This window comes from Haliaeetus albicilla, chromosome 4 (genome assembly GCF_947461875.1).
Source record: "Haliaeetus albicilla chromosome 4, bHalAlb1.1, whole genome shotgun sequence".
Lineage (NCBI taxonomy): Eukaryota > Metazoa > Chordata > Aves > Accipitriformes > Accipitridae > Haliaeetus > Haliaeetus albicilla.
In genome coordinates, this window is record NC_091486.1 from 9,334,096 (window position 1) to 9,352,124 (window position 18,029).

The 18,029-nt window shown below is 35.4% G+C and overlaps 1 protein-coding gene across 1 annotated transcript in view; it reads left to right on the forward strand.

The window, feature by feature from the left end:
• ACTR3 (actin related protein 3) overlaps positions 1 to 17,623 on the forward strand; it is a 31,344-nt gene extending 13,721 nt beyond the window's left edge. Inside the window, exons 2-12 of the mRNA XM_069780862.1 lie at positions 3,172 to 3,227; positions 7,438 to 7,562; positions 8,081 to 8,191; positions 9,776 to 9,871; positions 10,441 to 10,548; positions 11,713 to 11,856; positions 12,588 to 12,761; positions 13,567 to 13,659; positions 14,131 to 14,256; positions 16,233 to 16,316; positions 16,720 to 17,623. Coding sequence (XP_069636963.1) covers positions 3,172 to 3,227; positions 7,438 to 7,562; positions 8,081 to 8,191; positions 9,776 to 9,871; positions 10,441 to 10,548; positions 11,713 to 11,856; positions 12,588 to 12,761; positions 13,567 to 13,659; positions 14,131 to 14,256; positions 16,233 to 16,316; positions 16,720 to 16,815 — 1,213 coding nt within the window. The 3' untranslated portion in view covers positions 16,816 to 17,623. The remainder of the gene's footprint in view (positions 1 to 3,171; positions 3,228 to 7,437; positions 7,563 to 8,080; positions 8,192 to 9,775; positions 9,872 to 10,440; positions 10,549 to 11,712; positions 11,857 to 12,587; positions 12,762 to 13,566; positions 13,660 to 14,130; positions 14,257 to 16,232; positions 16,317 to 16,719) is intronic.
• Positions 17,624 to 18,029: the final 406 nt, after the last annotated feature.

Consider the following 18,029-nt stretch of genomic DNA (forward strand, 5'->3'; position numbering starts at 1 on the left):
CAAAATTTTTTGCCATGCTTGTTTTTTGGGTGTTTTTTTCTCCTTTTCTACTTAAATGAGCTAATAGGCTTACAGAAACACTTCAGGTAGCTGAATGTGGAGAAATAAAGGAAAACACCTGAATGATCAAGGTTGAATTCAGGTTTTCACCTTTGGGATTTTGTAAATCAGTTCTGTGTTACAGATTTTAATAGAAATCTGCTTATACTTTTATACCCATTTGTGCAGTGCCTTGCTCTCTTACTGCTGAGTGCCCCAAATTCAGTGTGGGAAAGCTGAGTTCATGTCTCATTAAATGACACGTGCCTGCCTGTCTCCATGGAAGTCCCTCCGGCCGCTCTTCAGTGCTATCTAGCAAGCAAGACAAGCTGTGATTTAGTGGAAAACTGTGATCCAGTATTAGTACTGCCTTATGATATCTTTAATATCAGGATTTTTTCCTGTAGTGGCAGTGATTGCTGCTCTGAAGAAGACAGGGTGTGCCTCATTCCCCTGTGAATCATACATTAGTCAGACATGCTTTGCCCTGTATGAACTGCTTGTGGAAACTGTATACTTGTGAAATCTAGCTTGCCCATGGTATCGGTTTTTTTCGTGTGTGACTTGAATATTTGCTTCAAGTGACAATGGTAGAATAGATCTGATCAGTCTGAATAAAGCCTTACCTTTGCAAAAGTTAATTTTTAAAAAACCCTACTGTTATTAGATTGTGCATTTGGAGAACTGAAGGTTTTTATCAACTTTTATTCATTTTTTAACTTACTTTTTTGTCTCACCTATCACATTTTTAAACTCCATTTTAACTGACCAATGGGCAAGCGGTGGTGGCATTCCTGATGCGGAAGGGAGAGTGTGGCAAGGAGGTCTTGGTACACTAGAGTTGTGAAGCATTGTGTTGGAGACTACATTGCAGACTTGCTGATATAATACTTTAATATTCAGAGACCAGAAGCCATGTGGGTTCTCCCCCCCCCTTTTTTTTGAAGCCTAAAAATGTGACTTTTTTTTTATTATTTTTTATTTCATGACTCAGGAAACTTCTTGCTGAGTAGGCCACAGTATTTTTAGATATGCTGATTTTATGTCTGAATGTGGTCTTTTTATGTAAAATGCATCGTTCATTTGACTGTTTTTCTTTCAGTCTGCTGGCTGTGTGTGTGTGCTGGGCAGTCTCCCACACCACAAGCAGCTAAGCAGCCTGTTATGTGCAACAGTTTAGCTTTTGTTTTCTTTGAAATACTGAGTTTAATAATCAAACAGTTTTAACTTTTTTGCTTGTTAAGGCACTTCTGATCTAGTTGTAGGTTTATGCAGCCTTCGGGCTCCAAAGTTCCTGTATAGATTTAGCTTTAAAATCTACGTGCCACAGTTCCTGATTTGCAGGGGAAGGTAGAAGGAGTAAGTCAGTACTTGTTGGTTTTCTTAGTAATTTTCTTGTGGCACTAAAAGCCTCTTAAAACAATATAGATACAGTGAACAGTTTATTCTGCACGACAGGTTATAGAAGCACCAGTTTGTGGAATTTTTGATATTTCTTTTAGGAACTATTTAAGAAGAAAATAAAAAAACCCTTGTAGCTTGAGTCTGCAAAATCTGAGTTGTGTGTCCTGAGTTCAGGCACATACAGTGCATAATGCTGATCTCTTCATGATGTGTGGATTTCTTTCTCATATTTAGTTTCTTTTTTCCATTATTTATCTTACTTTGCCTGTGAAGCTTTCTTTTTCAGTAAACATTCCTGTTGATCAACATGAAATCAAGGTTTTTTTGTATGGTTACTGTCAACTGCTACAGTGTGTTACAGACAAGATCAGATCGACAGCTTCAAAAATGCTTTGCAAGAGAAGTATTCTTAGTGTTAGATGAGGTCCTGTGCTGACCACTTTGTTATTTAGAGAGAAATATACCTTCCTTTTGAGGATACGTTTCTCTTGGCCCAGCACTAATGTGTGTAATTAATGTCAGCGATAGAAATTGTGTAGGCGTTAGCGGACATGTGAGCAACTTGTGAACCGCTGCATCAGTAGCATCACAGCAAAACCTACTGCTGCAGCACTCCTCTTCTAGCCTGTAAAAACCACCCTCTTCCTATATTTATTGCCAGGCATTTTGCTGTGTTATTGACATAAATTTATGGATTGTTAAAGTTAGTACTGCCTTATACTGCCTAAGATCTTTCAGGTTTATATCGGAGTGCTGAAATTCTAGAGGTGCTACTACAGTGTTTCATGCTTTTGCTGATGGTGCTAATTTAGTTAGTACAGCTGTCTGACTGTATGAAGAAAATGAGAACTTTGTCATGTCCGTGTTAACAACTTGTGCATAGGATGTATCTCTTTAATGTAGTGTGTGGTTTGGTCTGCATGTTTTAGAATCTGCCTATGCTGCTGTTAACTCTTTTGTAGCAACATTTCTAGCAGCTGGATAGTTTTGGTACTGTGAGTTTTGTAGTTATTTTTCATGAACGCATTGGTAATTTCTTAAGTTTTCTTACATCATGACAATGAAAATGCTGTATATATCCTTAGTACGTTCTGGAAGTTGGGTGAGTGAAGGTGTGTAGTTCTCTTCCTCTTGCTTTCCTTAGTCTTATTAAACACATTTTCAAGACTGTTTTGCGTTTGTTAAATGGAATTTCTTTTGCTACCACTGTCATTATCAGAAGTCAGTACCTGCCACCTACGATAATACATCTTGAGAAATGCTTGTGAAGTAATGATGGCCAGCCCTGCCACATGCCCGGCTGGCAGTCCGGGGGCAAGGGAATTTTTTCCCCTGTAGTTAGCAGTTACAAAAACACTTCTACCACTAACACTTACATGAAAATATTTCTATAGAAATGCTAACTGCTGAGCAGGGGAGAACTACTTTGACTCTAAATTGCACTCCGAAGTATTGATAAATTGAACTACATACTATGTGTTCTGTAGTAAAATTTTACTTGAATAGAAGTTACAATGATGCTTGATTTGTGGTAGGGAGCATTGTTTTATCTTTTTAAAAAAAGAGAAGGTCTTTAAGGGTTTTTTTTTTGTTTGGGTTTTTGTTTGCTTTTTTTAAAGGAAAGTCGGTGGGTCTTTTTGATATGGGAAGAGAGGTGTATTCATTAAAAGAGGGAGATGTCTTTGATATTTGTAGTATTAAATATTGTAACCTTTTTTGTCTCAATAGGTATACAAAGCTCGGATATGCCGGTAATACTGAACCCCAGTTCATTATTCCTTCATGTAAGTATTTGTTACTTGTGTATGAGTGCTGAAGTTACACTTAAGAGTTTCTATAACATGCTGTGTAAAAAAAGCAGTTAAAAACGAGTGACTTGAAAAAACCTGAGTGATGACAGAGTGATACCATGGTTCTGTTCTGTTTTGCTTTGCTATGGATGCTCAATTTAGACAGATACATTCATTAAAATAGTATACTAATATTTGAAGTGTTGTTAATTTGTTGGAAATTGAAATCATATTAAAATGCAGTAGCATGACTATATTTACTTTTTAGAAGGTTCTTCCCCTATTAGTGATTTATCAGGTAAAACTTTAGTTGATTATAACTAGAAAAAAAAAATTGGATGGTTTGATGTTTTCAGGGTTTAAAACATTATACTTGCCAGGTATTTTTCACTATTACAGCTATGTTAATTTACTGTGTTTTGCAAATAGAACAAGAAAACTTTTTTTTTTTCCCCATGTAAAATTGCTTATTTATTCGCTTCCTGTCTTCTGAACTGTTTCTCCCAGTTAAAGTGATATGGCTCTACTCTAGAGAGTGGAACTCATTCAGCTTCCTTTAGAAATGCTTCACCTTTTGACCTCCTACACCACTTTGCATTTTGTCATTGTTCATATGTGCCAAAGTAATCACGTATTACATCCTGGTAAAAAGGAGCAATTAGTACACCCAGTTTTCCTTGTAAATGCCACAGGAAAAGAGCTAGAACTAATAATACTTAAGCACAGTCAATGTAAAATAAAACTTGGTAGTTCAGGCTCTATGTTAATTTTTCCAGAAAACATGGTTCAAAAAGCAATTTTCATGGAAAGCTGAGGTTAATTCACTTAATGCATTCTCCTGTTTTCATAGAAGTGAGAGAATCCTTTCAATCTCTTCTATGTTGGCTTCTAATATGTAGCTCTTAATTTGTTTGATTTTCCAAAAGAACTTAATTTCATTTATCTTAGTGGCATATAAAATATAATCCTCAGTTTTGTTTTTCACACAAAAACTGGTTTTAAAATTAGATTTAAAAAGTTACTGAACCACTGGAAAACAACTTAACATTGCTTTTTAAACTTCACAGCAGTATTTAAATTAAAAATGGGCAAATGGTTATTTTATTTAATTTCAGATAATTTCAGTTTACATACTTTTTCTACATCTTCAGATTTTGTTTATTCATTTTTAAAATCACTTTCTTTTTCCAAAAAAAGAAAAGAGATATCACGACGCTTTAAACAAATTCTGGGAATGAAATGACCTGTCAGATCATTAAGCAGAGAAATTTATACAACAGGGCTGCTATTAAAGTAGAAGAGAAGGGGGGGAAATGAGATTTTTTTGACAGCTTTTTGATAGTGTGATGTATTTAAAAAACCAACCAAACAAACACTCTAGTCTAGATGCTCCTACAGCTGAAATGGTCCTTGACTGCAATTCTCTTCATGAAAAAGGCATTTTTCTCATTTGTAGTGTAATTCAAGTTAGATAATTACACTAACTGCATGAGTTTGCATTAATCCTCAGCCTCAAATGAAATAAAATAGTACTGGTGTAATCTACATTAGAGAAATTAAAATAGAGTGTAGCAGTACCTAGTTTCAAAGTAAAATGGTACAAAAAACTGTGGATCTTTTCAAAGCACTTTGGTCTCTTTAGTTTCCTTAATTTATCCCCAGCGGAAAAATTGGTTTTGTTTCTCCTTTGACTTCTAGCAATGGTTGTTGCATTTTATCAACTTGATTCTCTGAAAAATGTTTGCTGTTAAACAGGTTCGAGCAGCATTCCTTCTGCCTTGTTCACTTGCTGCTTATCTTATTCACTCCTGCTCTTAACAAATTTTTATCTCCTTATGTTGTGGTCTTGATTTTATTCTGAATATGCTTCTGTAGAGATGATAAATGCTGGCTTGAAAAATGAAGTAAATGAGAATATATTGGGCCAATTGTTTGAAGAGGTGTGGGTTCACTGCTTTCTTCCCTGGCTGCTTTTTAGATCTTAGCAGATCTTTAATTTTGCCTGATTTTTATTCACTTAATCCTTTTTTTCTGGCTGTATGTTAAAATAAGAGTCAACTTCTTTCCATTATGCAGTAGTTCTGTTGATTTGTCATCTATTTTGATTTATCTTTGTTAGTTTACGTGTTAGGTGGCCCTTTCTTTAAAAGAGAAAAAAAATGGCTTGAGTAATTGATTTGATGCAAGTATGTCCTCTGTTTTCTAAAAGCTCTTAATTCTTGTGCCAAGCAAACCAAAGGCAAATGGCTCTGAGATACCACTGGAGTGCTGCCCATCTTCAGCCTAGCTCTGGTTTCAGCAAGATTTATTTTCCCATTTGTGTTTTCAGGATATGATTCTTGATTCAGGTTGTTTCCTTCTCATTTCTGACTTTCAAAACCAGGACTGAACAGGCTAGTGTTAAGGTCAGCAAAATATTGAGAGCTCTTGTTTTAGGCTTTTAACAGGGTGGAACCACTTTGACTTGAAAGTTTCTATAATCCTGTGACAAGAAATAGTATTTTACTTGAAAATTCTTGAAGATAACACCCATCTGGACAGAAAAATTTCCCCAAATGTGTAAGCTCTGTAATGATGACTTGAAAAATATTCGGCAAGATTCTTCTTTTCACTTGCAGCAAACGCTGGCCTTGTGACATCTCCTTCCCCATGATTTTAGCTTCTACTTCCTATTTGCCCCCTCATGCTATTTGGCTTCCTCCAGCCTTTTGCTTCCTCTCTGCTCTCCTGTAAGCTGCTACAGAAGTTACAGTATGATTCAGTTTTCTTCCTGAAGAGCTCAAAATAATGTCTCCTGTTTTATCCTGTTCAGTCTTTCACAACGCTTAACTTTTTAGTTTCTCTGGCTGCACAGATCTGCTTTTGTTGCTCTTTATGGGAAGAGAAGGGGGAACTATGAGGAGCATCAGTGAGCTAACGGTGCTTTACCCTAGCATGCTATTGATTTCCAAATCTGGTACCTGTGCCACCCCGTGTCTGGTGGGCTTGAGGCGGCAGCAGCTGTTTTCATCTCTTTTTTTAATCTTAGTCATGAGCAAACAGAACTTCTTACTGAAGGTGAGAATTAGCAAAATGATTCTGCCTTTGAAAGAGCTTGCGGATTACCACCTTTGAATAATTGAGGCTGATATTAATGCTTCTTATATATATGAATTTCGTCGTTTGTGTAAAGGGTTGTGTTTAAAGGCAATTAGTAAGACTTGAAAAAATACAGCAAGTATTGCTGGCGCTGCAACCCTGGTAGCCAGGAGGCTGATGCCAAAGATGAGGAAAGGGAACATCTGTGTTCCTGTGATATCTAATCACTGATCGTGTGTTTAGCCTTAGCCAGTATTTTTCTGATAAAAACTTTTTTCTTTATTTATGATGAGTAATTATCCTGGAAGGAATAAATTGTCAAGATAAAGCTCTTAACTTTTGCCAGTTATTCCCTGAAGTGAAGGAAGAGATTTATAGTCTTTCTTAAATGAAATTCTCCATCCTATTCTTAATGATAAGATAGAAGTAGGATTTAAAGGGAGAAATTAAACATAGGCTTTGTGAAAATCTGTTTTAAAGCATCTAAGGGTGCATCATATGGCTATACAAATTTCTGTCCTTTTAAAAATACTCCTTTTATTTCTGTCCGATTTTCTTTTTCTATATGCCTTACGTTTTCTCCTACTTCTTCCTTCCTGCCTTCTTTTGGACATGTTATTTGCTTACTTAGTTGCTATTTAGTCCCTTTTGTGTGCCATATCTCACTTTCATAGTATGTCCAGAAATCAAATTGGTGCAAGTGAAGTAAAACATCTATTTATATAATGGCAACATGTTTTCTTTCTTGCTCTTTATACAACTTCTATGACTGCATTCTTTTTTTTTTTTTATTAGTGGAGTGTGCAGAAAATTAGCACACTTTTGAATAAGATGTGATCTGTAGGGATACCCTATCTTAGTGATTCTTTTTATATTTTATCTCCCTGATTGCATGTTGAGTGTCTAACAATTAAATCTGTATTTGGGTCTGTACTTTATAAATCCTAATTCTGTTTACCTATGATTGGAATTCAAATTATCTGTGTTTTATTTACCTCTTCTGTGCTTACGCCTGAAACAAAGGATGAATACAATTACCTTGTGTTACTATTTTTGGATGTTGGGGTTTTCTCCTTTTTAGTGCAGGATATATGATCTATGCTATTGTTTGTGTTCTCTGTTAAAGGTATTGCTATCAAAGAATCAGCAAAAGTGGTCGATCAAGCACAAAGGAGGGTTTTGAAAGGTGTTGATGATTTAGACTTCTTTATCGGGGATGAAGCAATAGAAAAACCAACTTATGCAACCAAGGTATTAAGAGAAATGTTTTAAAATAATTTTCCAATACTCTTCAGAAAGCATCAGCTATACAGTAAACAGTTTCTTAAGAATGCTTTTTGGTTAACTTTAATGTTATTTTCTTATTAACTCTGTTTTAATGGAAAATAAGGTTTGGTATTAGTTTTGTTGACTTTCTGGAGCCTGTGGGAATTTGCAGAACAGTACATGAATGTGTATTTCTTCTGAAGTGAAGGGAGGCTAGGACAGTGTTAAGCGGAAATAACCACATTCTTTCATGTTCCTTGGGATCCTCTATCAGCAGTGTCAGTCAGGATACTGGGCTAGGGGGAACCTTTGGTTTATCCTAGTGCCACCATTCTGTTGTACTGAGAAAAGCGCAATGTATTGTCTCTGCTATTGATCAGAACAGGGAAAACCTAATGCAAGGTTTCTTGCATCTGTAGAAAATATGCTTTTACTGCAGTTGAAAACACTGAATTTTTTTTTTCTTTTGTTTCCAATTCTATTTTGATATTCTTCTGCAACAGTGGCCCATCCGCCATGGTATAGTTGAAGACTGGGACTTGATGGAGAGGTTTATGGAGCAAGTAATCTTTAAGTATCTAAGGGCAGAACCCGAGGATCATTATTTTCTTTTGGTAGGTAAAACTGTGTTACTTATGAAATTGCATATGACTAGTAAGAATATTTGTGCTGATTTATGTAATGATTCTTAAATATGAATGTGCTTATTTTGAAAACTAAAGTAAATATGAATTACCTGGAACTTTCCTGATCTGGCTTATCCCATCCAGGTTCTTTAATTTTCTAAAGATGTCAGAGTGTCTGAACTGCAAACTTTTTCCTGTTCTCTACTCGTTTCCCTCCAAACTGTGTCTGCTTCATCACTTTTTTTCTATTGCTTATCCACTGAATTCAATGATCAAGTTTACATTTTTGAGGCAAAAAAAGTACTTGTATGTTTTGACTTTAAAAACAAAATAATTGCAATTATGTACAATGCTGCCACCTGGATGATGTGTCTAGAGTGATTTTTTTTTTTTTTTTTTTTTTTGGTGAAATCCAAAAGATTGATTGTCATATTTGGGCAGATTAGAACTGAATTAAGGTCAATGTTATTGTGAAGTATCTGCTATTCCTTAGTATTTTATTTGAGGCCATTGAAATAGGCAGTGTGTTTTCGTGTGACATTTATAGAGCAAGTTTGGAATTAGAGGTGTTGGTCATGCTTGTTAAAAAACATCTAATGCAACGATCTTCTCGAAGCAGGTCTAATGAGGTCCAGTTGCTCAAGGCTGTGTCCACCTAAGCTTTGAATATCGGCAAGGATCAAGATGCCATAACAACTCTGGGCCCCTTTTCCAATATTTGACCACCCTCACGTTACCTTTTTTCCCTCTTAGTACCTACTTAGGATTTTGCATGTTGTGGTTTGTCTTCATGGCCCCTTGTCCTGTCACCTTTGTGAAGAATCTGGCTCCCTCCTCTTTTTACCCTCCTATTACATAGTTGATGCAAAGCAAGAGTGGTAATTTTTTTTTTCCTCAAATATTCTGTAGCACTAACCAAAATCCTCTTTCAGAGCAGAGACTTAATATTAAGTATGTTCGGTATTTTAATGGAAATTATAGCATAGTATTGTAGCGTATTGTATGTTATTGTTAGCTTCTCTCAGTTGAGTACATTTCTACAGCTGATCGTGTCAACTTGTTTTATAGTGATTGCCATCTGAAGAAAACCAGCTTTTTTCTTTGAGTCGCTGAAATATTTTTTAAAATAATTGTCATTCTTTAAATGTGCTAAACTTCATCCTTTGACCTATTTAGATTGATAGTCCTTGGTTCTTTCAAGTGAAATCAAAAGTTGTAATGAGCTAACCAACCCACAAAGGGGACCTTCGATGTAAATTCTTAAGCAGTAATTACTATAAAGTTTTTATTGCACTTCTGTTTTTCTGTTTTCACTCAAACCATCATGTTTTTGCCATGCAGTTTGCATAAATTCTGTTATTGTCAGATAAGTTTCTAGATTTTCTTAATTGCACCATTTGCCTTTAAAAGCACCCTTTTCACATTACTATTTTTACATGCTGTTGTTGTTGAATGACTCATCTTCAAAACTTAGGATTTGGTGATTTTTTTTTGTTTGTTTTTTAAAGTCAAGTGTTTGATTTGAATGTAAGTAAAACTTGGCTGATTTTTTTTTTTTTTTTTGTCTCACAGACTGAGCCTCCATTAAATACTCCAGAAAATAGAGAATATACTGCTGAAATCATGTTCGAGTCTTTCAATGTTCCAGGGCTATATATTGCTGTTCAGGTAAGGGAAAGGCTGTTGAAAGTTAGAGCCTACAGTATTTCTCCTTGAGCTAAAATGAATTTCACTATGAAAACTGTATGAGCGGTGTTTGGAATACTTTTATGTACTTTTGGTTAGCAGTTTCACCACAATATGTTTGACATGCATTGATTCTGTGGTCCGTTAGCTAGGTACTGTTCTTCTGTTACCTGTATAGAAGGCCTCTAAGCAGTAGAGTATAATATCTGTTGCATCATAAATAAATAATAATAAAAAAAACCAAGCAAGCAACACACCACATCATAATAATGGTATTAGGCCAAGAATTGAATCCCTCTCACTATGAAGTAGCAAAAAAGGTGTTTGAACATGGCTAAAAAAGCATCAGGCAGGAGTCAAAAAACTACATTTATCCAGCCTCTTTTTCATAAGCTCTTGTGTACCATATATAATAATACTATATCAGTTTCCATGCTTTAAGTGACCATGAGGGTGTCAGTCTGGGTATTCTTGGGAGGGGTAGTAGAAGGTGAAATCTGCAATGCAGTGCTTTTATTAAGATCTGTTTTCTGCGTGTGTTCTTTTACAAGGCTGTCCTTGCCTTAGCTGCGTCTTGGACGTCAAGACAAGTAGGAGAACGAACGCTGACTGGCACAGTTATAGACAGTGGTGATGGTGTCACTCATGTTATTCCTGTGGTAAGTATACATCAGAACTATAGAAACAATTTAACTTGTGAACAGTTTGTCCTGTGACTTCTCTGAAGTTTACACCTACACAGACTGAAGTATAGCTAGGAATGTCAGTAAGATGTAGGAAAGAATTGATAAGTTAAACCTTCTATAGGTAACTTTTTTTTAATTGTACTTAGTAGTTCGAATTGCTGTTTAAAACAGTCGAACTTTTCCTGATTTGTGGGTTTGGTTTTTTTAACTGAAGTTAAGAGTAGGTATTCTATATCACTTGAAGCATTAAGCTCCTTTGTAGAGTGACATTCACTTGGCTTCTGGAATTTTTAAACATGTTGAACAAATTGACAGCAATAGCATATCACTTTTATAATGAAATAGATAAAGAGGAATTAACAAACACCTCCGTAGTGAAGCTAACAATAGTGGTACATTTTTACTGACTTTATTGTTTTCTACGTTAGAAAGAACTTTTTATGGGAATGTAAGTTGTATATAGGAAATTCTAAGCATTTAATATTAATGTGATATCTGGATTTATCTGTTTGAATGTAGCAGGTCTGGTGAGGTTGAAGGCCAGTCTTGAACACTTTTGGTTTCTGCATTTAGACGAGATATTTTTAATGCCCCCAGGACGAGCGTGACTTAAAGGGTAGACTGATGGATGAATACGGGCCAGTCTGATGTTCTAAGCAGTCTCAATGTGCTGAAATGATGCATTTTCTCCCTGCTTTCAGAAAATTAATTTTGGTTCATGTGGATTGTAACGTCTTACATCAGTGGCTGTGACTGCAGAGCCACATCATTTATTCTAAAATAATATTTCACGATACAAGGTTCCTTGACCTTTTTGGTAAAAGTAACCTCATTTTGAAGAGAAAATAAAGGCCAAGGAACAGTGAGTATAGCTATTTGTCTGCCTTATGTACTAGTGACCTTTCTGTTCCTCCTAACCTTGTAAGAACTATGAACCAATGCAAAGCGAAATACTTTAATAAGTAAAATAAGGCTACTGAAGAATTGGATTTCTGGTAATTAAATGAGCCAGTCTTAAAGGGCTTCAATCTCACAATCACAGGTAGTGAATAGGAGTTTAGACTCCATGTCTTTCTCTCTCCTAAGCTTTGGAGGAGTTTTTGTCAGTATCTTTCTCCCAATTAATTTTATTTATAGGCTGAAGGATACGTGATTGGCAGCTGTATCAAACACATTCCAATTGCTGGGCGAGATATAACATACTTCATTCAGCAGTTGCTGAGGGAGCGAGAAGTAGGAATTCCTCCTGAACAATCTTTGGAAACAGCTAAAGCAGTGAAGGTAACGTGAACATTGCAGTTGTTAATGTTATTTTAGATCAAAGCTTGATATCTATTTTTAAAATACAATAATCTCTTAAAATCATCATCCTTCCAAGTAATGGTGCTCTGTTTCTAAATAATATACAAATGTCTAGATAATAAAGTAACATGAAATACCTTAAACTTAAGGTTGGGTTATACTCAATTTGGCCTAGAATTTCACTCTTTATCCTTTCACTCTTCACTTCTCCCCTTTTTCCTCCACTCCCTTATTATTACCATTGTAACATTCAGTCGGAAGTGTTCTTGGTGGGATGTGTAATGTAAAGAGCTGTAATTACTTTTTTATACTTTCTGAATGTTGATATGTTCTTTTTTGTAATGCAAAGCTATTCTGAAAGACATTCAGCTTAAAGTACACTTAAACCTTGTTTCTATGCCAGTTCTTCAATATACTTTAGAACTCATTTCTCACTGTTGTAGAAGTTTAGAGGAAAAATAGAAGAAAAGTAATTTAGCTCAGCAAGCTGTGCTGCTTTCAGTGCCGCACAGAAATGATTTGTAGTAGCAGAACCATTATCTAACTGTATACAGTAAATGTCAGTTCACCCGTTTTTGAGGCCTAGTCTGTATCTGCCAATTTAAAAATCTTATTTTTTAAAAAGTGTAGTTATTTAAACTTTTAAGTTCATACCATCTTCCCTGCTCTACTTAAGATGATACTTTTAACTGTACATATTCAATTTTCAGGAACGCTTTAGTTATGTTTGCCCTGACTTAGTAAAAGAATTTAACAAGTATGACACAGATGGTACAAAGTGGATTAAACAATATACTGGAATTAATGCTATCTCAAAGAAAGAATTTACCATTGATGTTGGCTATGAGAGATTCCTGGGGCCAGAGATTTTCTTCCATCCTGAGGTAAGTTGATTTGAATTGTCTACACATTTTGTTTTAGGTGCATTTTAGATGATAGCATATAAATATTTACAAACTTGTAAAGAAGTGGTTATCCTGACTTATATTTCTCCTTATTTGTAAATAGATATCAGCTATTGTTGTAAGTCAATGTGGTTTTGATCCTTGATTGCTAGTAATCTTTATACAAATTCAGGTTGATACCTAAACAAAGCACTATATTTTAAATTAAAGTAAATGGATTACTAACCCCATATTTTCGTCTTGCAATTTTTAATAGAATATCCAGGCCTCACCACATTGTACCCTGTTTTCTTACCTGTCTGTTGAAAAGTCAAGTTTCTAAATATTCTGTCTTCTTGCCTATATACCCTCAGTCTCTCTTCCAGTGTTGGGAAAAATTAAAAGGGAATAAAGCCTTTTTTTTTTCCTTTCTCCCCTTCTTCCTGCCCCAAATCCCTATACATTCTTCTATTGCAGTTTTTTTTCACGTTACACTGTTTTGCCTTGGTGCTCAGCATGAGAAGGGTGTATATTCTTTGACCTATTACAGCTAACAAAAACTATCTAAGAGAACAGCTTATAGAGCTTATATAAAACCTAAAGAGATACTTTAGGTTTATTATTCTTTAAAATCTTTTATAAATGGCAGCAAAAATAGCTAACGTAAGTATTTCTATTACTAGTTTTCATGATGTCTCTAGTATAATAGGATGGTTCTTTCCATTCCCTTTTTCTCTCTGCCCCCTTTCTTTTGCAATACATGGTCCTACATGTTGACTTGTCTTGATTTTATTCTTGATTGTAGTTTGCTAACCCTGACTTTACGCAACCAATCTCAGAAGTAGTAGATGAAGTTATTCAGAATTGTCCCATTGATGTTAGACGTCCTCTGTATAAGGTCAGTAGCTATAATGATTTTTTTAATACTTGTTTCAGAAAGATTGTGTTTTTTATTGAAATATGTATTTGAAACTGTATTTAAAAAAACAAACCCCAAATTAACCATTTTTCTAGAAATAAGTCCAATATGCAGAAGGCTTTATGTTGTTCACTTACACTTTTTCAGAATGTGATGTTTCATTACTCAAACTCTTATTTAAAAGAAAAAGAAATAAGGGAAACATAAATCTGAGCACAGAAAGTGAGATGTATGTAGGTATAAATGGATTTTAAAGCACAGCCAATTTTAATGTGACAACCTCTTTGTGAATTCGTATTCTGTCATGCTGAAGTGTTAGATAATTTAAAACAAAGTAAAAGCATACCTGCTAACTGTAGTTTTAAAAACTATGTTTAGAATTTAAGAACTGAGTAAAGTTGAAGACTTGTGTTTTCGGAAGTGGTTAATAAGTTTTGTTACTCAAAACAGAATATTGTCCTCTCTGGAGGCTCAACCATGTTCAGGGACTTTGGTCGCCGTTTACAGCGAGACTTGAAAAGGACTGTTGATGCCCGACTGAAACTTAGTGAAGAACTTAGTGGTGGCAGACTGAAGGTTAGTTCTTGTAGCTAATGCATTTAACAAGCATCCTTCTTTCCCTTGTTACCTGGAAAATGCAAAAATAAGATTTTGCAATGATGTTCTTGTTTGTTGAAATGTCTTTATTTTCATTTAAAGTTCTTATCGAAGCTTTTCAGAGATTTGTATGTTGTAGAGAAGTATAGACTGGTATTGGAAAATATTTATATAATCCTTTTGTTGTAGGAAGCTACAGTACTATTTCCCCAGGTATGCACTTGTGCTGCCTGTCCCTTATTATTGAACTGAATCAGTCTCACCTAATGAAAGGATGGGACTTACACTTGTTATGTAAAAGCAGTTGGTCGCTCCCCAGCTTTTTTTGTGCTTAGTGCTTATTGATTAGTTGCAAATCATTGTCCTCAGTCTTTTGAACTTAAGAGAGATGGAGCAAGCTCATTGTCAAGCCACCAGGGTAGTCAGAGGACTGGAGCACTTGCCCTGTGAAGAAAGGCTGAGGGAACTGGCTTGTTTAGAGAAGAGAAGGCTTTGGGAGTCCTAATAGCAGCCCCTCGGTACATGTGGGAAGACTGTGGAGAAAGCGGGACCAGGCCCTTGACAGTGTTGAGTGGTGGGTGCATGAGAGGCAAAAAGGTATAAATTGAAACACAAGAGGTCCAGCTTGGATAAAATGAAAAACTTTGTCACTGTAGGGATAATCAGGCATTGGAACAGACTGCCCAGAGAGGTTGTGTAGTCTCTGTCCTTGGAGGTTTTTGAGATTCAGCTGGATAAAACTCTGAATAACTTCCTCTGACCTTGTAGCTGACTCTGCTTTGAGCAGGAGGCTGAACTAGAGACATTCTGAGGTCCCTTCCCACCTAAATTATCCTATGATTCTATGAAATGACTTAATATTTTCACTAAACTGCATGATCCTTAATTTATGTTCTTTCCACGTTTGTCCTCTGATGTAACTTTTGTGTTTTTTCTGTTGACTCTGCATACATAAAAGATACCAGCAGAGATAAAAATTTTGTGTTTTTTTCCTTTTAAGGCAAGATTGAAGTGATTTCCCTCATTTATTTTTTTTAGTAGCAATCTAGCTAGATGAGCTCAAACAATCCTTAAAACCCCCAGTATAGCTTCATAACATGCCATGTAAACAACACTGAAATTTCAGTTATATACAGCTCTCTGGTAGAGGTAACCTAGTTTATTCTCAGTTCTCCTTGCTAGACTTTTACCACTGAGTAAGGAAGCAGGGTATGAATAAGGAAATCTGATGCAATTTTTCCTTGTTCAGAATACTAGGCATTGCAAGTAATCACCGGCTTGAATTTTGCAAATGTATTAAAAAAGACTTTTAAATACTGTTTCAAATTGTTCAGATTTCAGCAGGTTGTACTGGAACAAACAAATTATTTCTGAAACTGTTACATACGCTGCCATTTTTGATAAGCACAAGTAAGGAATGAAGGTTTGTGTGGATATGGAGGGAAAGGGGCTAACTGGAATGAGTGTTGTAGTTTTGAAAAGCATGACTCTGTGTTGGTCCTAGATAAACTTTCAATCTGCAACTGATGCTTTATTAAAATAATTATATGAAACTTAAAAATTAGCTTTCTAAAGTGTGTTTTTTTGCAAGGGCTAAGTAGTATGGATCTATTCTTACAACTGCATAAACAAACAGTCCGTCAAGAAATTCAGCAGAAAATAGAATGTGGATAATTGGAGAGGAACATTGTAGTGGAGCTCTTGGGAGAAAGTTGGTGTGAATGCAAGTATCTCTTAATGTCTGATAAAGTAGGTAACTGGCGATGTATAAGCAAGAGCTATTTCTTAGTCTGGGCTGTACAAGAGAAAATCTGATGCTATAATTGTAAATTTACATACCCAGCATTTAAGAAAATACTAATTTGTGAAAAGCAAGCTTGTATGCTCCTTTTGTAAAAGATCTAATTTTTACCAGCAAAAGTGACTTAATGTGTTTCGCCTTTTTCCTTTTATAGCCTAAGCCCATTGATGTACAAGTCATTACACACCATATGCAAAGATATGCTGTTTGGTTTGGAGGATCAATGCTGGCTTCCACAGTAAGTTAGCTATAAAGCTGAGCATGTTTTAGTCATTCTGGCTATGCTTTTGGAGTTCTCATCTCTGCTTCACTTCATATTAAATGTAGTTGGGGGGTTTCTGATAAGCCTCAGATAGGAAATATACCCTCCCTGCCCCCTTTGAAGTTTTTGCATTAGACTTTAAAGATTTGAAAGAGCAAATGAGAGCTGAATTACAGATTTGAGTTGTTAAATAGTGCATTTTAGTTTTGTGGCAAAATACACTGTTTGCATTGGTGTTTAGCCATGTGTGATGTAATGTTAATTTCAGGATTTCCAAGTTATCTGTATTTGTTTTTTTCCACTTGCTATATAAATGTTAATATTGTTAAAATAAGGTGTAGTACTATTGACTAATTTTTTTTCCCCCTTCCCTTTACAGCCTGAATTCTACCAAGTATGCCATACCAAAAAAGATTATGAAGAGATTGGTCCTAGCATCTGTCGTCACAACCCTGTGTTTGGAGTCATGTCCTAAAACTGACCTTGGAGGGGTCAGGGATAGGGAGGAGGAGGAGGAGGAGTCTTTCTGATTACTTGTTTGTCTGATGGCTGGTATTAAGATAACAAACATGACTTGACAATAAGAAAAAGACCAAACACAATTAAGCAGGATTATTTTAATAAGTGTCTCAACATGCGGATGTAGTGGAAAGCCAAAATGATCACGTTTTTTCTTTAGATTGATTATTTGAACCTGTGCGTAACAAAACAAAAAAGTGGATTTTAGTTCTTTCTGTGCCCTGATATTTTGTATATTAATGAATTATCCAAGATTTGATGGGATTTGATGGTGTGTAGATAGTCAGCTCTCTAATGCTTCCATTGTACCCTTTCATGGGTGCAATGCAGGAGCTTGTTTATATTTCATACTTTTTTATACTTTGAGGAAAAATATGAATTAAAGAAACTGTAATATTTGAGGTAAAAAATTTACCAGTGACCAACTTGAAAGTAAATTAAAAAAAAAAAAAAGTCATGACTCATGCAACTAGTTCTTGCAAATCATGACCAGTCTAAATCCTGGGTTCCATACAATGCGAGTGCTTTTGGAACTAAGAAGCTAGTATCTTGGATTAACCGATGCCTGCTAGTGCTTTCTGATTACTTGGTGCATTTTCATACTATCTCTTGCTTTAAAAAAAAAAAAAAAGTAAAGACAAGACTGTTGGACCAGTATTGCAGTTCTGTAGTGTCATTTCTAATTAAACCAAATAATCAGGTTATCAAAATTGGTGTATTTAAAGCCTAACACCATTCCAATAAAGGCACAAAATTTCTTTTTATGTTTGTGTCAGACTTGTTAATCTCATTACATGGGAAATTGTGAGCATGGGTTCCTACATATCCGCTATGGTTTTTGAAGAGTAAGATTGGTCTGTAAGGTAGAGATCATTATGTGCATTGTGTAAACTGAAGTGTGAGCATTTTAGAACTGCAGTTTATATGTTCATCTAGATAGCACTTACCTATATAAACCTAACATCTCCTCCACTGTTAGGTTTGTTCATCTACTTTGTTCTGTAACTTCCCCCCCACATACTTTCTTTCAAGTGGTGGTATACAGGAGACAGCACTGCGTTTTAAATCTCTGGTTTTTCTGCAAGAAAATACCATGTAGATAAAAATAAAGTGAAAACAATCTCTTTCTCATTCTTTCTAGGAAGAATGCTTCATATATTGAGTGGAATT